This window comes from Corvus moneduloides, chromosome 6, assembly GCF_009650955.1.
Source record: "Corvus moneduloides isolate bCorMon1 chromosome 6, bCorMon1.pri, whole genome shotgun sequence".
Taxonomy (NCBI): Eukaryota; Metazoa; Chordata; class Aves; order Passeriformes; family Corvidae; genus Corvus; species Corvus moneduloides.
Genome location: NC_045481.1, coordinates 32139678 through 32155417, shown reverse-complemented (window position 1 = coordinate 32155417; position 15740 = coordinate 32139678). Strand labels below are relative to the sequence as shown.

The following is a 15740-nucleotide window of genomic DNA, read 5'->3' as shown; positions in this document are numbered from 1 at the left end:
TAAACATTAACATTACCTGGCAAAATCTTGAATCATTGGTTACCACAAACTCAGAGTGAGAAAACATTAAAATTCTGGCAGAAATAATGAAAAAAAATCCTCATAAATGATGCCAGAATTTCCTTTATATTTGTTAGTTTAAAAATTCAGTACATGAAACTACACCAAACCCAAATAACATAAATTTTCACTAGGAATTTTTAGTATTTTATAACAGAACTAATCTCATAGTTGTTTTCTCCTCTCTATATCCTTACAGAAGCTGACAGTGATAACAGTCAGGTTGTGTCAGAAAAGCATCCTTTGCCTCTTGCAAAAACAAGGTATTTCTCAATCCTCCTGGGCTAATGAGTCATGTTACAGAAAGTGCAGGCCAGCTTCTGAAGGAATACAGTGACTGAAAGTGAAAATTGCTTAACGCAATGGTGGGAGAGGATGAATATAAAGCAATTACTTCAGTTCTAATGCAGAAAAACTAATTTTATATGAAAATTAAAGGGATATATACATCTAAAGTTGCTTATAAGATTATAGCCTAAAATCCAATATTGCAGGGTATGAAAAACTGTTTCTCGCCTCCACATGAATATCAATTGCTTGAAGCTAGAGGGTTTGGATTTTCTTCTGTTTGAAGGCACTTAACAAGACAGTTAAGTGAGAGGTGAGAGGGCAACAAAAGATTTGAAGTCTTTGAACATGAATGAAACAGTTTCAAAGGAGAATAAAACTGACAGGCAATTATGGAGGTTCTTTTAGTCCCTTGCTGCTGAGCAGAAAACTGGAGAAACAAAATACTAAACGCCACGGGAAGCTATTGTAAAATTCTTTCTTGAATACAGAGGAAGAATCTACACATTACCTTTTCAAGAAGTAAAATTGGACTCTCTGAGGAAACAGAATGATATAGCCAGTTCTGGCATAGGAAAGGAAGACGCCATCATTGTGTGGTTTAATTTTTTATCAAGAAAATACTGAATCACTGGCATTTAAAGAATTTCTCTGATCAGGTTGCTGAGAAGTGAAGGCGTTGGGCATTCACTGCCCATTGATGATGACCATGTGTGCTGCATATGAATAAATGTGATTATGCCAAGGGAGTGTGATAACAACCTTCTTGTTTTATACTATGGTGCTTGTGTATGGGTATTCTCTTATGAATGTACATGTGTACAAGTAACTAAAGAAGAATTCCAACTTCTTTTCAGTATTGAACTTTTTATTTTTTCTTTTTTCATGTTCTAATGATGGGTTCAAGTTGTAAAAACCTACAAATAGAGAATCAAGGAATCCTTTGGTAATGATGCAGTTATGTGAAGCTAGTACTAAACCCCTTGACACTGAATGAAATATGAGCGTAAAATTTGAAGAAATAACAGGTCATTTGCCTGTAATTAAGAATATAATTGTACCTTAAAATCAAAAGACTGAGAGAAAGACCTTGATGTCACATCACTGTCCTGGGTTGCAGTGTATTCTATTACCATCCCCATCAGCTGTTGAAATCAGGTGGGGCAGTGTTTCCTTGCCTCCTCCCCCCAGACTATCTTTCTGTTAACTGCCCATCATTGTCCTGCTGCACGACTCAGAGATAACTCCCTCCGGACCATCTTCTGTTAATGAGCCTAATCAACACTCTGCCTCATGACTTGTTACCCCATTGTGAGATGCTCCACCCAGAGGGAGGAACCAAGCATCCCAGCGTGGATATAAGCTGAGGCTGAATAACAGAGACACCGGCTTCCCACTGGATTTCCAGAGGATGGGAGCTACACAGCCACCATTGGACCTCCTGAGGAAGAGCAGACTGTTTTACTACAGGATCACTGCTTCAGAGGACTGCAGCCACCATTCTACCAGACTGCTACCACCACCCTGCCTAACAGGGTGTCAGGTTGTACCTTGACTCTGTCAGTTTGACAGTGTTTTCTTTTACCTTTTTTTTTTCCCCTTTTCTTTAATTTCCATTAAATTGTTATTCTGACTTGGTGCCTCCCACTGGTTTGTTTTCAAACTAGTACAATCACAAATACATCTAACATTTTGGGAGGAAATAATTCTCTAATGTCCCTTAAGAAACTTGATTATTTTCTAAGGCCTTTTCTGAAGTGACAAATTTAATTGCCATGTCACATAACATACTTAATTAAAAAAATCTAAAACACCATTGATTGTAAGATGACTTATTCGTTTTCACCAGTTACAACAGTTAAAATTAGATTTTAAATAATTATGCAAATCAGGAATTTCCTTTTTTTACTGGTGCAAAAAAATAAAAATTGAGCATAATAATAATTTCTTCCGAGAAAAAAATGTCATTTCTTAATAACAAGGGGTTTTTTTCAATTACATATTTACATTAATATCCGTCACTGTTTTCATTTTTAGAGTGAAATATTCACATCTTCAGTAGAAGAGCACAAACAATTAAACCCACAAAGACTGATTTCACAAGTTTAAAAAAAAAAAAAAAAATCAAACATTACCTTTCTTTTCAAGGGACCTAAACGTGCTGATTTAGCATCCTGTGCTTTGTAAGTCAACCATAAGGCAGTGGCCACATGTTGGACAAAACAGATTGAATCTCCGTACTTTATTTCTGGGATTCCCATTCCATCAATGTCACGTTTGAGACTAGATTCCTGCTTTTCTTTCAGCTCCTAAGGAGATAAAATAAAGTTGGTATTTAATCTCTGTATTGGAATAGGGTAAAGCATTGAATTCTACACTGATATATATTCCAATACTGAACAATATTTATGCTACTTATGCTGTTAAGATGCAGCTAGATTTCAATTCACATAATTTCTGCTTCTATCCAATTACTCTTTCAGACTGTGATTAAAAATAATTTCAAATCTGAAGCATCATTTTCACTGAAGCAAGAAAAGTCGAGTAAAATCCATTACAGTGGATTCATACAAAAAAAACCTTTAGATTTTTATCATAACCTATTCAATAATGGAGTTACTGATGTAAGTAAAGTCTATGTAGCCAACATTTTTGAATTTTAGCCTAGACAATAAAAATTTTGTAATGTAGTTAAAATATTTTTATGCCAAATATTTTTTGTTTATAATTTGTATATACAGATACACACTTTGCTTAAAATAATGCCTCTGTATTGAACAACGAGCAAAAAAAATATTCCTTATTTTAAAAGTACAATTTGTCTTTTATATTTACTTTTGCATTTCTCAATTTTTTACATATATTTATATCAGTAAATAAATAAATGATGTTTTTCTATATCCACTTTGTAAGAAAACTTGGATTCTTCCAAACCTCTTTTATAGACATTGCTCAATGCTTGGCTGGAACACCCATTTTTTAAGCCAAATTTATTTATTAATGCCATTATTTTTCATTTAAAACTGGGGGCTTTTAAGACTTCAGCACTTTAAAATAAAGTATTTGTCCTTTAAAACATTAATTCAGGAATAAGAACAGAATTATGCTGAAAACTTTGTAATGGCAAGTTATGGATACACGTGACTCAACAACAAAAAAAGTAAATAGAGTAATTAAATAACATCATTTTTCTATGATTGCAATGGCTGATGGATTTAAGTGTAGATAGTTGTTAATTTTTTGCTAAGTAAATAAAATGTTAGAAATTAATATGCAGTCTAAATTTCTATATGTGTAACAAGGTTTTTTTATTTCATTTCAGATTACAGTGTTCAACATCTGTGGAGTAAACAGGAGTTTTATTTTATCCATGCTAATCTGCTTTCATTTATATGTAATTTAACTGTCAAATTTGAACAATAATTTCAGTTGAAACAGGTAGCATTATAATGCCAAGATGAAGTTGAATGAAATTACAAGATATTCCTTGGAGATACCATTGCAATTTCAAGGCTATGGGGAAAACATGTCACATCATATTTGTGTGGACTGAGCTATCACGTACAGAAAAAGATTAACTATTTCAATACACTTTTGCAGTGGGGAGATTAAGTGAAAAATACAATAAAATAGAACAAATTCACTGACTTTCAGCAATTTATTATTTGTCTTTACGAAGTATCCTGAAGATTAAAACTTTTTTTCTCAAATATTGTGTCCACATCTATAATCAAGTATCAATGAAAATTTCAGAGAGAAGTCATAATGTGGTAAGAAACAATCCTAATTAAATTTTTTTTTTTTTTTAAATATGGAGTGATACTGATGCCTGTTGACAACACTAGACATAGTGAAAAACCCCAATTTTTTAAAATTTCAGAAATAAATCTTTAGAATTATTTCAGGGGCCTGAAAGCTGTTTTCACTTTGAGAAATACAGCATAACTTCCTCTTCATCATGTTTTGCTCTTTGCACTCTGTCCAGCTTCTCTAGGATTTCAGCCAAGAAATTTGATCGCAGTGTGCAAAGACATGGTGTATTTTATAACAGCTGAAAAGTCTAGGCAGATAAAGATTACTGGGGGAGAAGGGGAATAAAAAACTTCTCTTATTTAGATATTTGTACATATCTTAACAGTGAAGTATCCAAACACTTCTGGTTTTAAAACCCTCTCTTCACAACCTAGTCTCAGTTTAACTCCCTGAGGCTGTGAATTAATCAAATTAGAGAAAGAAAATCACATCATGGGCCTGGAAGGTGGCAAAGGAAAAATAATAACAACAACAAAAAAAAATACCCCAAACCAAACAAACAAAAAAGATGAAACGAAAAAAAGAATTTGAGGGCAAAGCTGTCAAATATGATATTTTTCAAAAGATGTTTAATATACGAGAGGAAGCACAAGAATTAGAAAGTGAGAAAGAATCATAGATTTCTACCTGTCAAAAGGAATATAAGGAATGGTAAAGTGAACAGGACAAATAAACTCAACTTTCTTTACAAAGACTTTACAATAGTAAAAACACAGTGGGGGATACTTTTTTGCCAGCTTAAGTGCTTGTTAAGACAGTGCTAAGAATGGCAAAACAACCTGTCTGCTGAACTCTTACTAAATCTAACTTGCATGAGCCAAATAAAATTTTATCTTTTAGTACTGCACACTGTTATTGCTTTAAAAGTATTGCCATAGATACTCTAATTCAGCAAAAGAAAAAGAGAAAAGGTCTACAGATTTAAGAGCTATCTTGCTACTGGTCTTCTTGTACTCTGCATATTTTGCTTTATATATTTGTACATCCCAGTAGACAAGGGAAAAGAAAGTTACTTTCATTTCACCTTCTATTCTCTGTTCTCATAGAAAATAAGTAGAAAAAATAGCTTAATACTGTATTTGAAATGCAGTGCTTACTGGGAAATTATAAAATACTAACTTAAAAATAAGTATTTGAACTTTCAGAGACAAATGTAGATAAAGGCTCTGCAATACCTATGATCTTATTCCAAAACCAAATTAAACTTTATGATTACTACCATACTATTACGACATCCTAATGCCATTTTGAGTCCCTCAGACAGCTACATGCTGGCAGTAATATTAAAATGATATCAAATCCTTCTGCATGAGTCATCTGTGACTTTTGAATGTATCAGAATGTTACTTACCAAGACTATACCAATAACGTCTTCATTGTCACTTGTACATACCACCACAAAAATTAAACATGAAATCTCAAATATTAATTCTGGCCTACACAAATTAATATAAACAATTATTTTTAAATATGCTCCTGTTTCCACTGTGTTTAGTCTCAAGGAAATTTGTAAGCAGACCCAAGATTCTACTCAGCAGTGTATACTGAGCCAAGTACTGTGCTGGAATGAGAACATCCCATTTCAAAACAGGATTCCATCTGGTGTAGAGGAACTGCTGCCTCTGTTGTCACAAGGCATTACAGAACTGTTGACATTTTAAAACTTGGTCAAAAGTAAGCTCTATATTAAAACCAACAAAAGATGTAATTTGGAGTGGGAAGTGGTCCATCAATTTCTGATGCTTGTAAAATTAGTTTGCAGCAATTAGCAGTAAGCAGGCATGTATTGCATATGTTATTTTCATTGAAATCAGCACCATAGTGTTCTTTAGCATATAGCTTAACTTTTTTTTAAAGTTTCCTTCTGTTCTTATTTATGTAAGAACATGTTAAGGAAAACTGATTTGAATTTTATAATTTTAAATTAGTTTCAATTTCCAGTGTTATCCATCAAAAGAGAAAAAAGAGTGAAAGTAAATACACTTTGAATGCAACCACAGGTATTGAAAAGCAAGAAAAATATTGCTAAAGTGGAATATAACGATATTGAGGAAGAAGGTGCATTTTCAAGAAGAAGGTCTGTGTAACAACTGCTGGAAAAGTAAGACTTTATTTAAGTCATGTGTTACAGGCTACTGGGAAGCCTTGGGGATTTGCATATTCACATAGCTCTTCTTTCTGGCAAAGATAATATGTTTTTTCTACAAAACCCTTTTGCTGGCTTCCAAGCCAGAAAGAACACCGCAATGGAGAAAAGTTTAATTTCCTTTTGGATACTCTGCAGCAATGCTTATTGTAAGCAACCTGGTCTGAACTGGTGTTGACCCTACCTGGAGCAAAAGGCTGGACTAGATGGCTTCCCAGAGTCCTTTTCAATCAGAATTATTCTATTAGTCCAAGGGGTGGGAGTGCTATAAACAGACAGGTATCCAGCACCCTATTTTGAGAATCTGTACACAGCTGGACATGAAGACATTAGACAGATATCTTGAAATTTCCCTGAATTCATGCCTTGTAAAGGTACATGCAATTGAAAAGGTTTCTTCATCAGGAAAATGAACCAATAAAAGGTTTGCAAATACATATATGCAGAAATTTGGATAAAACCACCTGTGTATATCTAGTCTAACTATTAACTTCTACAGTCCTTTTTTCTCTCAATTTGTGTGAAAGCAGCACTTGGCTTTAAGAGCCCTTTTCTTCTTACAGTCCAGGTCAATCTTTAGGGCTTATTCTCTTCCCAAACATTGCCTTTCTTTCTTCAGGAAGAGTTATCATTGATTGTACCCCTCACCTTTGGAAACACTAATGTCTCTGCCTATGGGACAGTGCAGCTCTTACCTGTCCAGCAAATAAATAACAATTCTTTTCCTTGGCACCAAATTCATAACCTATCATGAGGTAAAAATATTCTTTTCTATCTAGGACAGCACTAATGGGACAGGATGATGAGACACTGAGCTTGAATTTAATATAAAAATGTACATTAACAACCATATTATGTATTAACACAGTAGGCATGAATGACTTCTGCATAATTAATTACTACGGTACTTCAGCTTAGTCATTTTGTGCACTGCAATAAATTTCACTAGTGTGCCTTTGAGGCACACCTCAACAAAAAGAGTAAGAAAATTGGGCATGTTTACTCAATGTACAGAAATTATTTTATGAATGTGCATACATAAACACTAAATTTAAATACTCAAAATTCATACATATATATGCATGGGTTAAAATCTTGAAAAACAGCAGGACAGCTGGTGTCCAATTAGGCAGTTGTTGTAGTCGCTAGGTACGCCGCGGGATAGGAAAAGCAGTGGGTGAACAGATCTCTGGAGGGGTTTTCAGCCACAGATCGCCACAGGCAGTGAGTACATCAAAGGAATTTTAACTCAATGTTTAACCAGTAACTGTGGCACTCCTGGGATACTCATCATTCTTTCCAGGGTGCCATGATTTGCCAATAATGGAAAAAAATTACAGCTGTAATAAATGCCCCGGCACAACAATTTTTTTTTTTTTTTTTTAACATTTTCAATTATTTTGATAGGCTAAAATAAAAATTCTTGAAATTTCAAATGCATTCACACTAATATTATTTTAAACATGCTAAAAAGAAGTATTTGGTTTATTATACTAAAAAAAGTCTAGCATTTGTCAAGACTCTTAGATTTCATCTAGTGTATAATTAATTTTAACGATTTTTTTTCACTTTCAGATTTCTTTTTTCTTAATGATCATATAGCACTCAGAATTTTGTGGAAAATTTAGCTTTTTGTAGTTAATAAAAATTCTATTGTAACAGCTATGGCAATTATTTATAAGTGAAATAATGAAAGAACATAAAAACTTTTAGTCATCTTTGATTATAAAACCTTTCACTTTCTGGAAAAAAAAGTGATTAATTTTGTGTACCTCCATAATCATTCTTCATTGTCTCTCTCTTGTAATGTTTTTCCCAGCTGGAACAATGCAAAAGCTAATAACATGCAATTAGCAGCTCACTAAAGAGCACAATTTGAAAACATATGGTTTAGAAATCACTGACTACATTTGCCTTACATTTAGGAAAAATTTGATTAAGTTCAGTTCTTATCAGCACATTGCATAAAGAATAGCAACTGAACTGAATGCAATTTAATTCAATTATGACAGATAGAGCTGGAATGTGTAACACTCTAATGAGATTCTGTCCAACTAAAATAAGTGTATAATTATTAAACTATTCATATTAAACCACTGTATCTTGCACTGTATTTAGTTTCAATCTTGCTTTTTGAAACTGGTAGCAGTTTAGTTTATTCTAAAGTTTATTAATCAGCCTTATTTTTCCTCCATGAGACCTTTGTTATTCTTGACTCAGGTTGTTTACATTTGTATTTAAACACACAATCCCTGGCATTTGCTTCAATTTAGAAATTACAAGTAGACAGTTGTTGAAATAATTCAGACTTGGTATTTGAGTGCTCCACATTCAGAAAAAATTTGCATTGTTTTTATTTACCTTTGATGCTCTAAAACAAAAGGCAGTAGATGTTGTGTCCGACTTTTCTCTGTCTAATATTACTACTCCTTCATCTTCATTCAGAGCCAAGTACTTTCCTGTCGTAATATGTCGAAGACGGAAAGGCTGCCCCCATCTGATGTTACTTCCACTCCAGCTAAACATAAAAGACATCCAAAAATAGTTTCAGTAAGTAAAACTAGTATTTCTACTTTGGGTTTTAAAGGATGTTCAGAAGATAGAATGTGCTATATTCCTTTTTGGTTCTGATTTCAATACTTGCATAAAACAGATGCAAAACTGTTAATTCATTTGCAAAGGGAATCCTGGTAAGGAGTATGGCTTCCATCTTCTTGTTTCTACACCCTCTTTCCATCTTATCAGGGTGTTACCTATGGTGTCCATAAAAAAATCCTACATGTGTAAATTAACTACTGTATTTTAGTTGACTTACTAAATAAACAAATTAAACCTAAGTGGGGACTCAACATTCCACAGACTTATCCTACATCTGTCTTAGTTATGAGGGTATTTCCCTTACAATCACAAACACACCAAGGGTAAAACAAACACAGGGTCCAGAAGGCCATCAAAGGCCATACATGCTCTTATGATATGCATTGAAATGTCACTTGCAGGGAAATAACAGGCAGATAATCACATAGGAAGGAGATAATCTTAAAAAAAAAACCAAAAAAACAAGAAACACAAAAGGGATATTACTGCTTTTTTTTCCACTCATGCTTATAAAACTCCAAGTAAAACTAGGAATGCATTTTACTTTTGGAAAGAAGCAGTGCTTTAGTAGACGTATCTCATAGGCAATGCTGCTTTTGATATGGGAGACAGAAAAAAATCTATTCTATCACAGTACATTGCTTTTTTTCATCAACAGAGAGCCTACTAACACATACCATAATGCGTGGCAAATACGTATTCTGCCTTAAGAGTCTGTAACAATCAAATTTCTATTAATATAACAAAAGCTGCTAACAAAAGAAAAAAATTAAAAATACTGGTACCTTATTCGGAGAGGTTCTACTCTCCACAGCGACCTTGCTCGAATGCCAGCTCCTCCAGTTTCATAAAACACTTTCCTACAGAAAAGATTAAGACGACCATCCTCTTGTGTTTATTTGTGCTTACACAGTATTTATAACTTACTTTTCTGTAGACTGTACATGATTCACTACTTTTCTCCCAGTAAACAAATGTCATTGAATGGACAGAAGATTCCTACTCATCAGTGAGTCTATGATAAACAATCCCATTGTCCCAGGTAAATTAGATTATTTCCATTAAGGTAGTCTCTCTCAGGAGCTGATAAAAAGCTTAGCCTTGAAAGTGGCTGGGAAGATTTTCCTGTCATTTAACCTGCCATAAATATATGTAATTCCTACAGTTCCCAAGATATTAATCTACATTACTAATGGTTTTAAATACATACCATTATTTAAAATAAAGGTAAACATTTTCAGATGAAAACAACATGAACACAACATCAGAGACTTCATTCCTAAAATTACTTCTATGATTCTTATTAAAAGGCAAAAATGGTGGTGATAAAAAAAATTCTGAATTGTAATCCTCACAAAACAGATAATACATTCAGAGAAATAAAAAACAGGAAGTGAAAAGATTAAGGCTTTACTATAATTTAGTTTTCTTGAACTATTGGCTGAGGGTTAGTAATGTGTTCTAGTGCAGAAACTAATATTCTACTCAATAATCAAATAAAAACAATCTATGGTGGATTAGCCCTGTTCACAGGAAGTTTTTAATGTTTTAATAATCATTCATGTCTTGTCATCTAATCACCAGAATTTGTATAAACTTTCTCATTTATAATGAGTATAGGAAATACAATGGATAAAAGGAAAGGTCTGAATGCCTACCAAAAGATGAAAAACTTTTTTACATGTTACTCCTCTGAGAAGGACTAATTCATGCTAGCATGAACAGAAGCTGGACCTTCTATTGTACTTAAGCGTCTGAAAAAATGTGCAGCAAGGGAATTTAAAATCTGCCTTCCTGCTCTGGCAAACTTGACTGAATACTGCAAATGCATGCATAAAGATGTCACAATCTAGCTGTTATATAGCTGAACTAAAGTAGCATTTTGAAATGCAGAATTTTAACTGGTTTTCAAATTGTCAAATTCTTTTCCTATTTTCAACAGTTAGCAGGCAAAAAATTAAAAAGCTGTTTAGTATTGTTCTTATGCAACTATGAGACCTGAAAATTAACTTGTAAAAGGAAAGTTGTGGTTTTCATATCTGAGCAAGTATTTCTAAACCTTTTCTTCTACTGAGAACACTTAAGAGTCTTTCTTGAGCAACACCAATACAATCCTGGAAGAATCATGAAATATACTGAGGCATGGCAGCACCCAGCTGCTTTATAAGATGTTGGACTTATATTTACACCTCTACTTTAGGAGTCACATTTAATGGCACACATGGGATATCAAATATTTTGAAATGTTAGTCCACCAGAAGAGTAAGAATACATATTCCTCATAGTAAAGGTAGTATTATTCTCTACACATCTTATCTTGCATGAAAATATTTTGGTACTCTAGAATAAAAATAAGCCAAAAAAACCGTAGCTGTCAATTCATCTTCATTTCCAGACTCCATGAATTTGATCTTTCAAGGTCACTTCCAACCTGAGTTGTTACATAATTCTATGAATATACTGAATGCAAAATAACTATCTGGAGTTCTTCATTTTCATTCTATGTCTTTGGTCCCACTGACCTTACTGATTTTACTTTTGGCAGACTCTAAATCCTAGCTAAGCTCAAACCTAAGTATTCATTCCCACTCTCTCTGACCTCCTTAATTTCTCCTTGGCCCAACACAGCCATTCTATCTCTAAAGGACTATCGTAGGTATATTTCAGTATCATAAATACAGTTCAGTTCAACTGATATAGTCATAGATATAGTCTCTGTTCACCTCTTATACTTCTAATTCCAATACATCTTAAAATTTAAAATATTTTTCCAGCTTTTTGTACATACAACACCAGACTAGCATTAGTGACCTGCTCCTTCAGTAACAAAGCTGCACATAAAAAAGAATTGCTGCTTTTTCACAACAGCATCCACATAACTTTTTTTTCATCTACTTGATTCCATCTATCCATCTCTTTTTTCACTTGCCAAGCTAGCCTTTTTGATGCTCAATATCTCCACCCCAAGTATTTCCATTTGGCCTATTACAAAAGACCTTCGACTTCTTGTCAGAGAATGGACTCTGTGTGAATTGTTAAAGAGCATCGTCTGCAGAAATGTTCAAAAATAAGATTTCTCTTCATCATTCCTGATGAAATGCATAGAACTGATTAAATAAAGAGAAATAAACACAATGGAAATAAATACAAACATTTTCTACATCTCTTTCTCCTGTTCTTATTACTAATTGGGGGTTTTTTGTATTTTCATTTTGTTTGACAATGTAAATGTGACTCCTACAACTATGACACCAGACAAACTTGGCCTTATGTCTGTTATTCAGTTCATAAATCCAAAAGACAGGACAACTTCAAATCATCTCTCACTATTACACATTTGAAAATGTTCAATATAGCATTCACTTTTTTTCCAATTTTAGGATTATAAATATATATATTTCATTCAGATGAATATACATTTTAATTTTACCCTTTTATTTACTTAACATAAAAAAACATGGAAACAAATCTTAAGGCAGTAACAGTAAACATCAACCCTGTATAAAAAATAACATCATACTGGTGAATGGGACTCTACAATTAGTTTTGCTATTAGCTATATCTGACTTCTAAATAAGTAATGGAAGTAGCAAAAACCAGCATTTCTGAACACACTGAAACAGCTCAGCGTCTATTTTAACCTTGCAAAAACAGGTCCTTTACAAAATAAGCCTGAATACAACATTTGTTCAACACAAAGTATCTAGATCCTTATACTATTGCCAGTATTTTTATACTAGGTGTGTACCTTCTCATACACAGTCAAAACTTTTTTTCTTTACACATATGAAGAAAACAGCAATAAAAAAATCACCAAGTGAATTTTTCTGGGTTTTGGGTTCTTTTTAAGATTTGGAGACATTTTTACTCCACAGAAACATAAACATGGAAAATTTAGAGCTGACAAGTTTACTGACATAATTGAATGTTACTTGTGGTATCAAATTACCTAAAGAACAACTTATTTGCCACAATGGATATAAAGGACTTAATTTTTAAATATGATTTTTAAAGCTAGCAGCTTTAAAATAGCAAAATTATTAGCTTTGCTTCTGATTAACAAAAAAATCAAAAAATACAGAAAAATTCTAATAATAAATCAATATAATAGATTAAAACTGTAGATATAGGTTTAATACAAAAGTGGTTTAGTCTAATATGACATGATTTTCCTAATATATTACTCAAATTTGAGAAAGCTAAAAACCTGCAAAAAAAAGTGCAAAATATATAAAATACGAAAGTCATTGTTAGAGGCCAAACTTACAGAGATTTTTTAGGGATTTTTTTTTTTCACATTACCATCCTCCTGCTAACACTTTCTTACCTCTACTTACAGCAGTATGCACTAGGGACAAGCAACATAACAGGATGAAATCTCAGTGAAATCAACTACTTGAAATTCGACTATGAAAGAACTCATAACTGATTTTCTGCTTAGTTGTCTCAATTTCTTGTACAATGTCACTGCCTAATTAAAAACTGCTGTAAAGAGTGTTTATTCTACCTAACCTCAAATTCAATTGCAATCTGTTTCATTTTTGAAAGAAGGAAATATACAAAAATGCGCCATCACTTACTTGTGCTGTGAATCATTCTGATCTGTAGATGGAATTGTCAAGCACTCATCATGGCCATGGAAAAAACGTACTACATGCCCACCAAGAAGATATCCTGAAGAAGAAGTTCATTTACTCGTTAGCTAAAACACTGACTATGAAAATAACACCCTCATAAAAGTTTAAAAAATTAAAAATACCTAGATAAGATACGTTTTCCAAATTTTCACTCATAACTGAAACTAAACAAGAACAAATTTAATGTGACAACATACTATTTTATAATATCTTTTTTACTTAAAATTATTTCTTCTGAAAATAAAAAAAAAAAAGAAAAAACAAAACAAAAAAGGCAAACTTTTAACATTTAAAACTCAAATTAGGATTCTGAGACAGAAAAGCAGATTAAAAACGTCTTTAAAACAACAAAAACAATTATTGTTTTGAAAATTGAGTGCTTTAGGTAAAAGCCAAATCAAATAGGTAATACCGTAGTTTCCTCCCCCTTAATACAGTTTAATTGATCTCAAAATAAAATAGTTTCATGAGTTCATCAGTTTGTTCTGACATTTATAATTTGTGTCAAAATCAAAAGTGCACAGCAGCAGCAGGAGACTGAGGGCAGAAGAACACTTTGCAGCTCTGAAGATTAAGTTTAATGGAAGTTAGCTTTCCAACCCATTTAACACAAAGAGTACAGGTCAAAACCAGGCACTCTGCCTCACATTAAAAAGAAAAGACAAAGATGGTGTAGGAGAAGAATGATTCATCACACCCTAGTCCAAACTGTTCTGACCTTGTAAGTGAAATTATTGCCTTTTAAAAGAACACACATTAAGGAGGAAGTATAGACGGAAACTGTCATATTATCCAGCTGATTCAATATAAATTTGTAATTTAGGAAAATTGTAACTGACAATAATCCTGCTGCCAACTAATGTAAAAGTCAAAGCAAAGACATAATGTGGAAAAAATATACTTTTCTGTTATTTATGTTTTCTCAGGAGTTTTACAAATACCGCAAAAAGGCATTGTCTAATTCCCAATCCAGTTTTAGACTCAGGAAATCCCACTCTCTCTCTGTTCATTCCACTTGAGCTAGACTGCTATATTTTGACATATGATCACCTCTCACATAAACCATTCTGAGAACCTATATAAAATTGAACCAAAGCCTAAATAGTTGAGAAAAAAAATGATTGACACACAGAAAACCTACTTCTCTGCTTACCCAACACCTAATTTTTTTTGATTACAGTATTTTGAATTATGCAACCCATTCTGGGCTACACAGTATAAGGGCTCCAAGTACAGCAGAAGGCCACTGAGATGATTAAGAAATCAGTATATGTGACACATGAGGAAAGGCTGAGACAACTGGGACTGTGAGGAGAGGAGAGGAGAGGAGAGGAGAGGAGAGGAGAGGAGAGGAGAGGAGAGGAGAGGAGAGGAGAGGAGAGGAGAGGAGAGGAGAGGAGAGGAGAGGAGAGGAGAGGAGAGGAGAGGAGAGGAGAGGAGAGGAGAGGAGAGGAGAGGAGAGGAGAGGAGAGGAGAGGAGAGGAGAGGAGAGGAGAGGAGAGAGGCTCTGGGGGGAACTTATCAATGTAAAGAGTATAGGATCAAGGTCTCTTCAGTTGTGCCCAGTGACAGAACCAGAGGCAATGGGCCCACCCCGAAACATGACAGGGTCTGTTTGAACATCAGGAAACACTTTTTCATTGTGAAGGTGCCTGGGCACTGGCACAGGTTGCCCAGGCATATTGTGGAGTTTCCATCCCTGGAGACAGTCTAAACCTGTCTTGATATATTCCTAGGCAAACTGTTCCAGGTGGATCATCTTGGACAGTAGATTGGACCAGATCCTTTCCACCTCAATGACTCTGTAATTCTGTAAGCTCAGGAAGTTTAGCTGCCAAATCCCTTCAGATACAGAAATCTAAAATATACCACTGGTCTTCCATGATCTCTCTGCATAGCTCATTATGTTTTTCATCTGTTAAAAGTTTTAAACTTTGCTGTAGGATGGTTTTTCCATTTGCTTGTTTTTGTTTTACCTGTGAAGCCTGAGAAAACACAGCCTTTTCCAGGGTTGACCCCTATTCTATTTATGACCTTTAAGGGCAGGTTCCCAGAAAGCCATTTTTAAATATCCAGCTCTAGCATGTCAAAGCAATCAGACAGTATTGCAAGCAAAATCCATATCCCATATGCTCTTAAAATGAAAACCTAAGACTCTGGGACAGGTTCCTTATGGGCTAGTGCACAGAAACACTGTG

The 15740-nt window shown here is 33.9% G+C and overlaps 1 protein-coding gene across 1 annotated transcript in view; it reads right to left on the bottom strand.

The window, feature by feature from the left end:
* RYR3 (ryanodine receptor 3) overlaps positions 1 to 15740 on the bottom strand; it is a 201952-nt gene that overhangs the window by 127452 nt on the left and 58760 nt on the right. Inside the window, 4 exon segments of the mRNA XM_032112924.1 lie at positions 2484 to 2657; positions 8669 to 8825; positions 9691 to 9765; positions 13486 to 13579. Coding sequence (XP_031968815.1) covers positions 2484 to 2657; positions 8669 to 8825; positions 9691 to 9765; positions 13486 to 13579 — 500 coding nt within the window.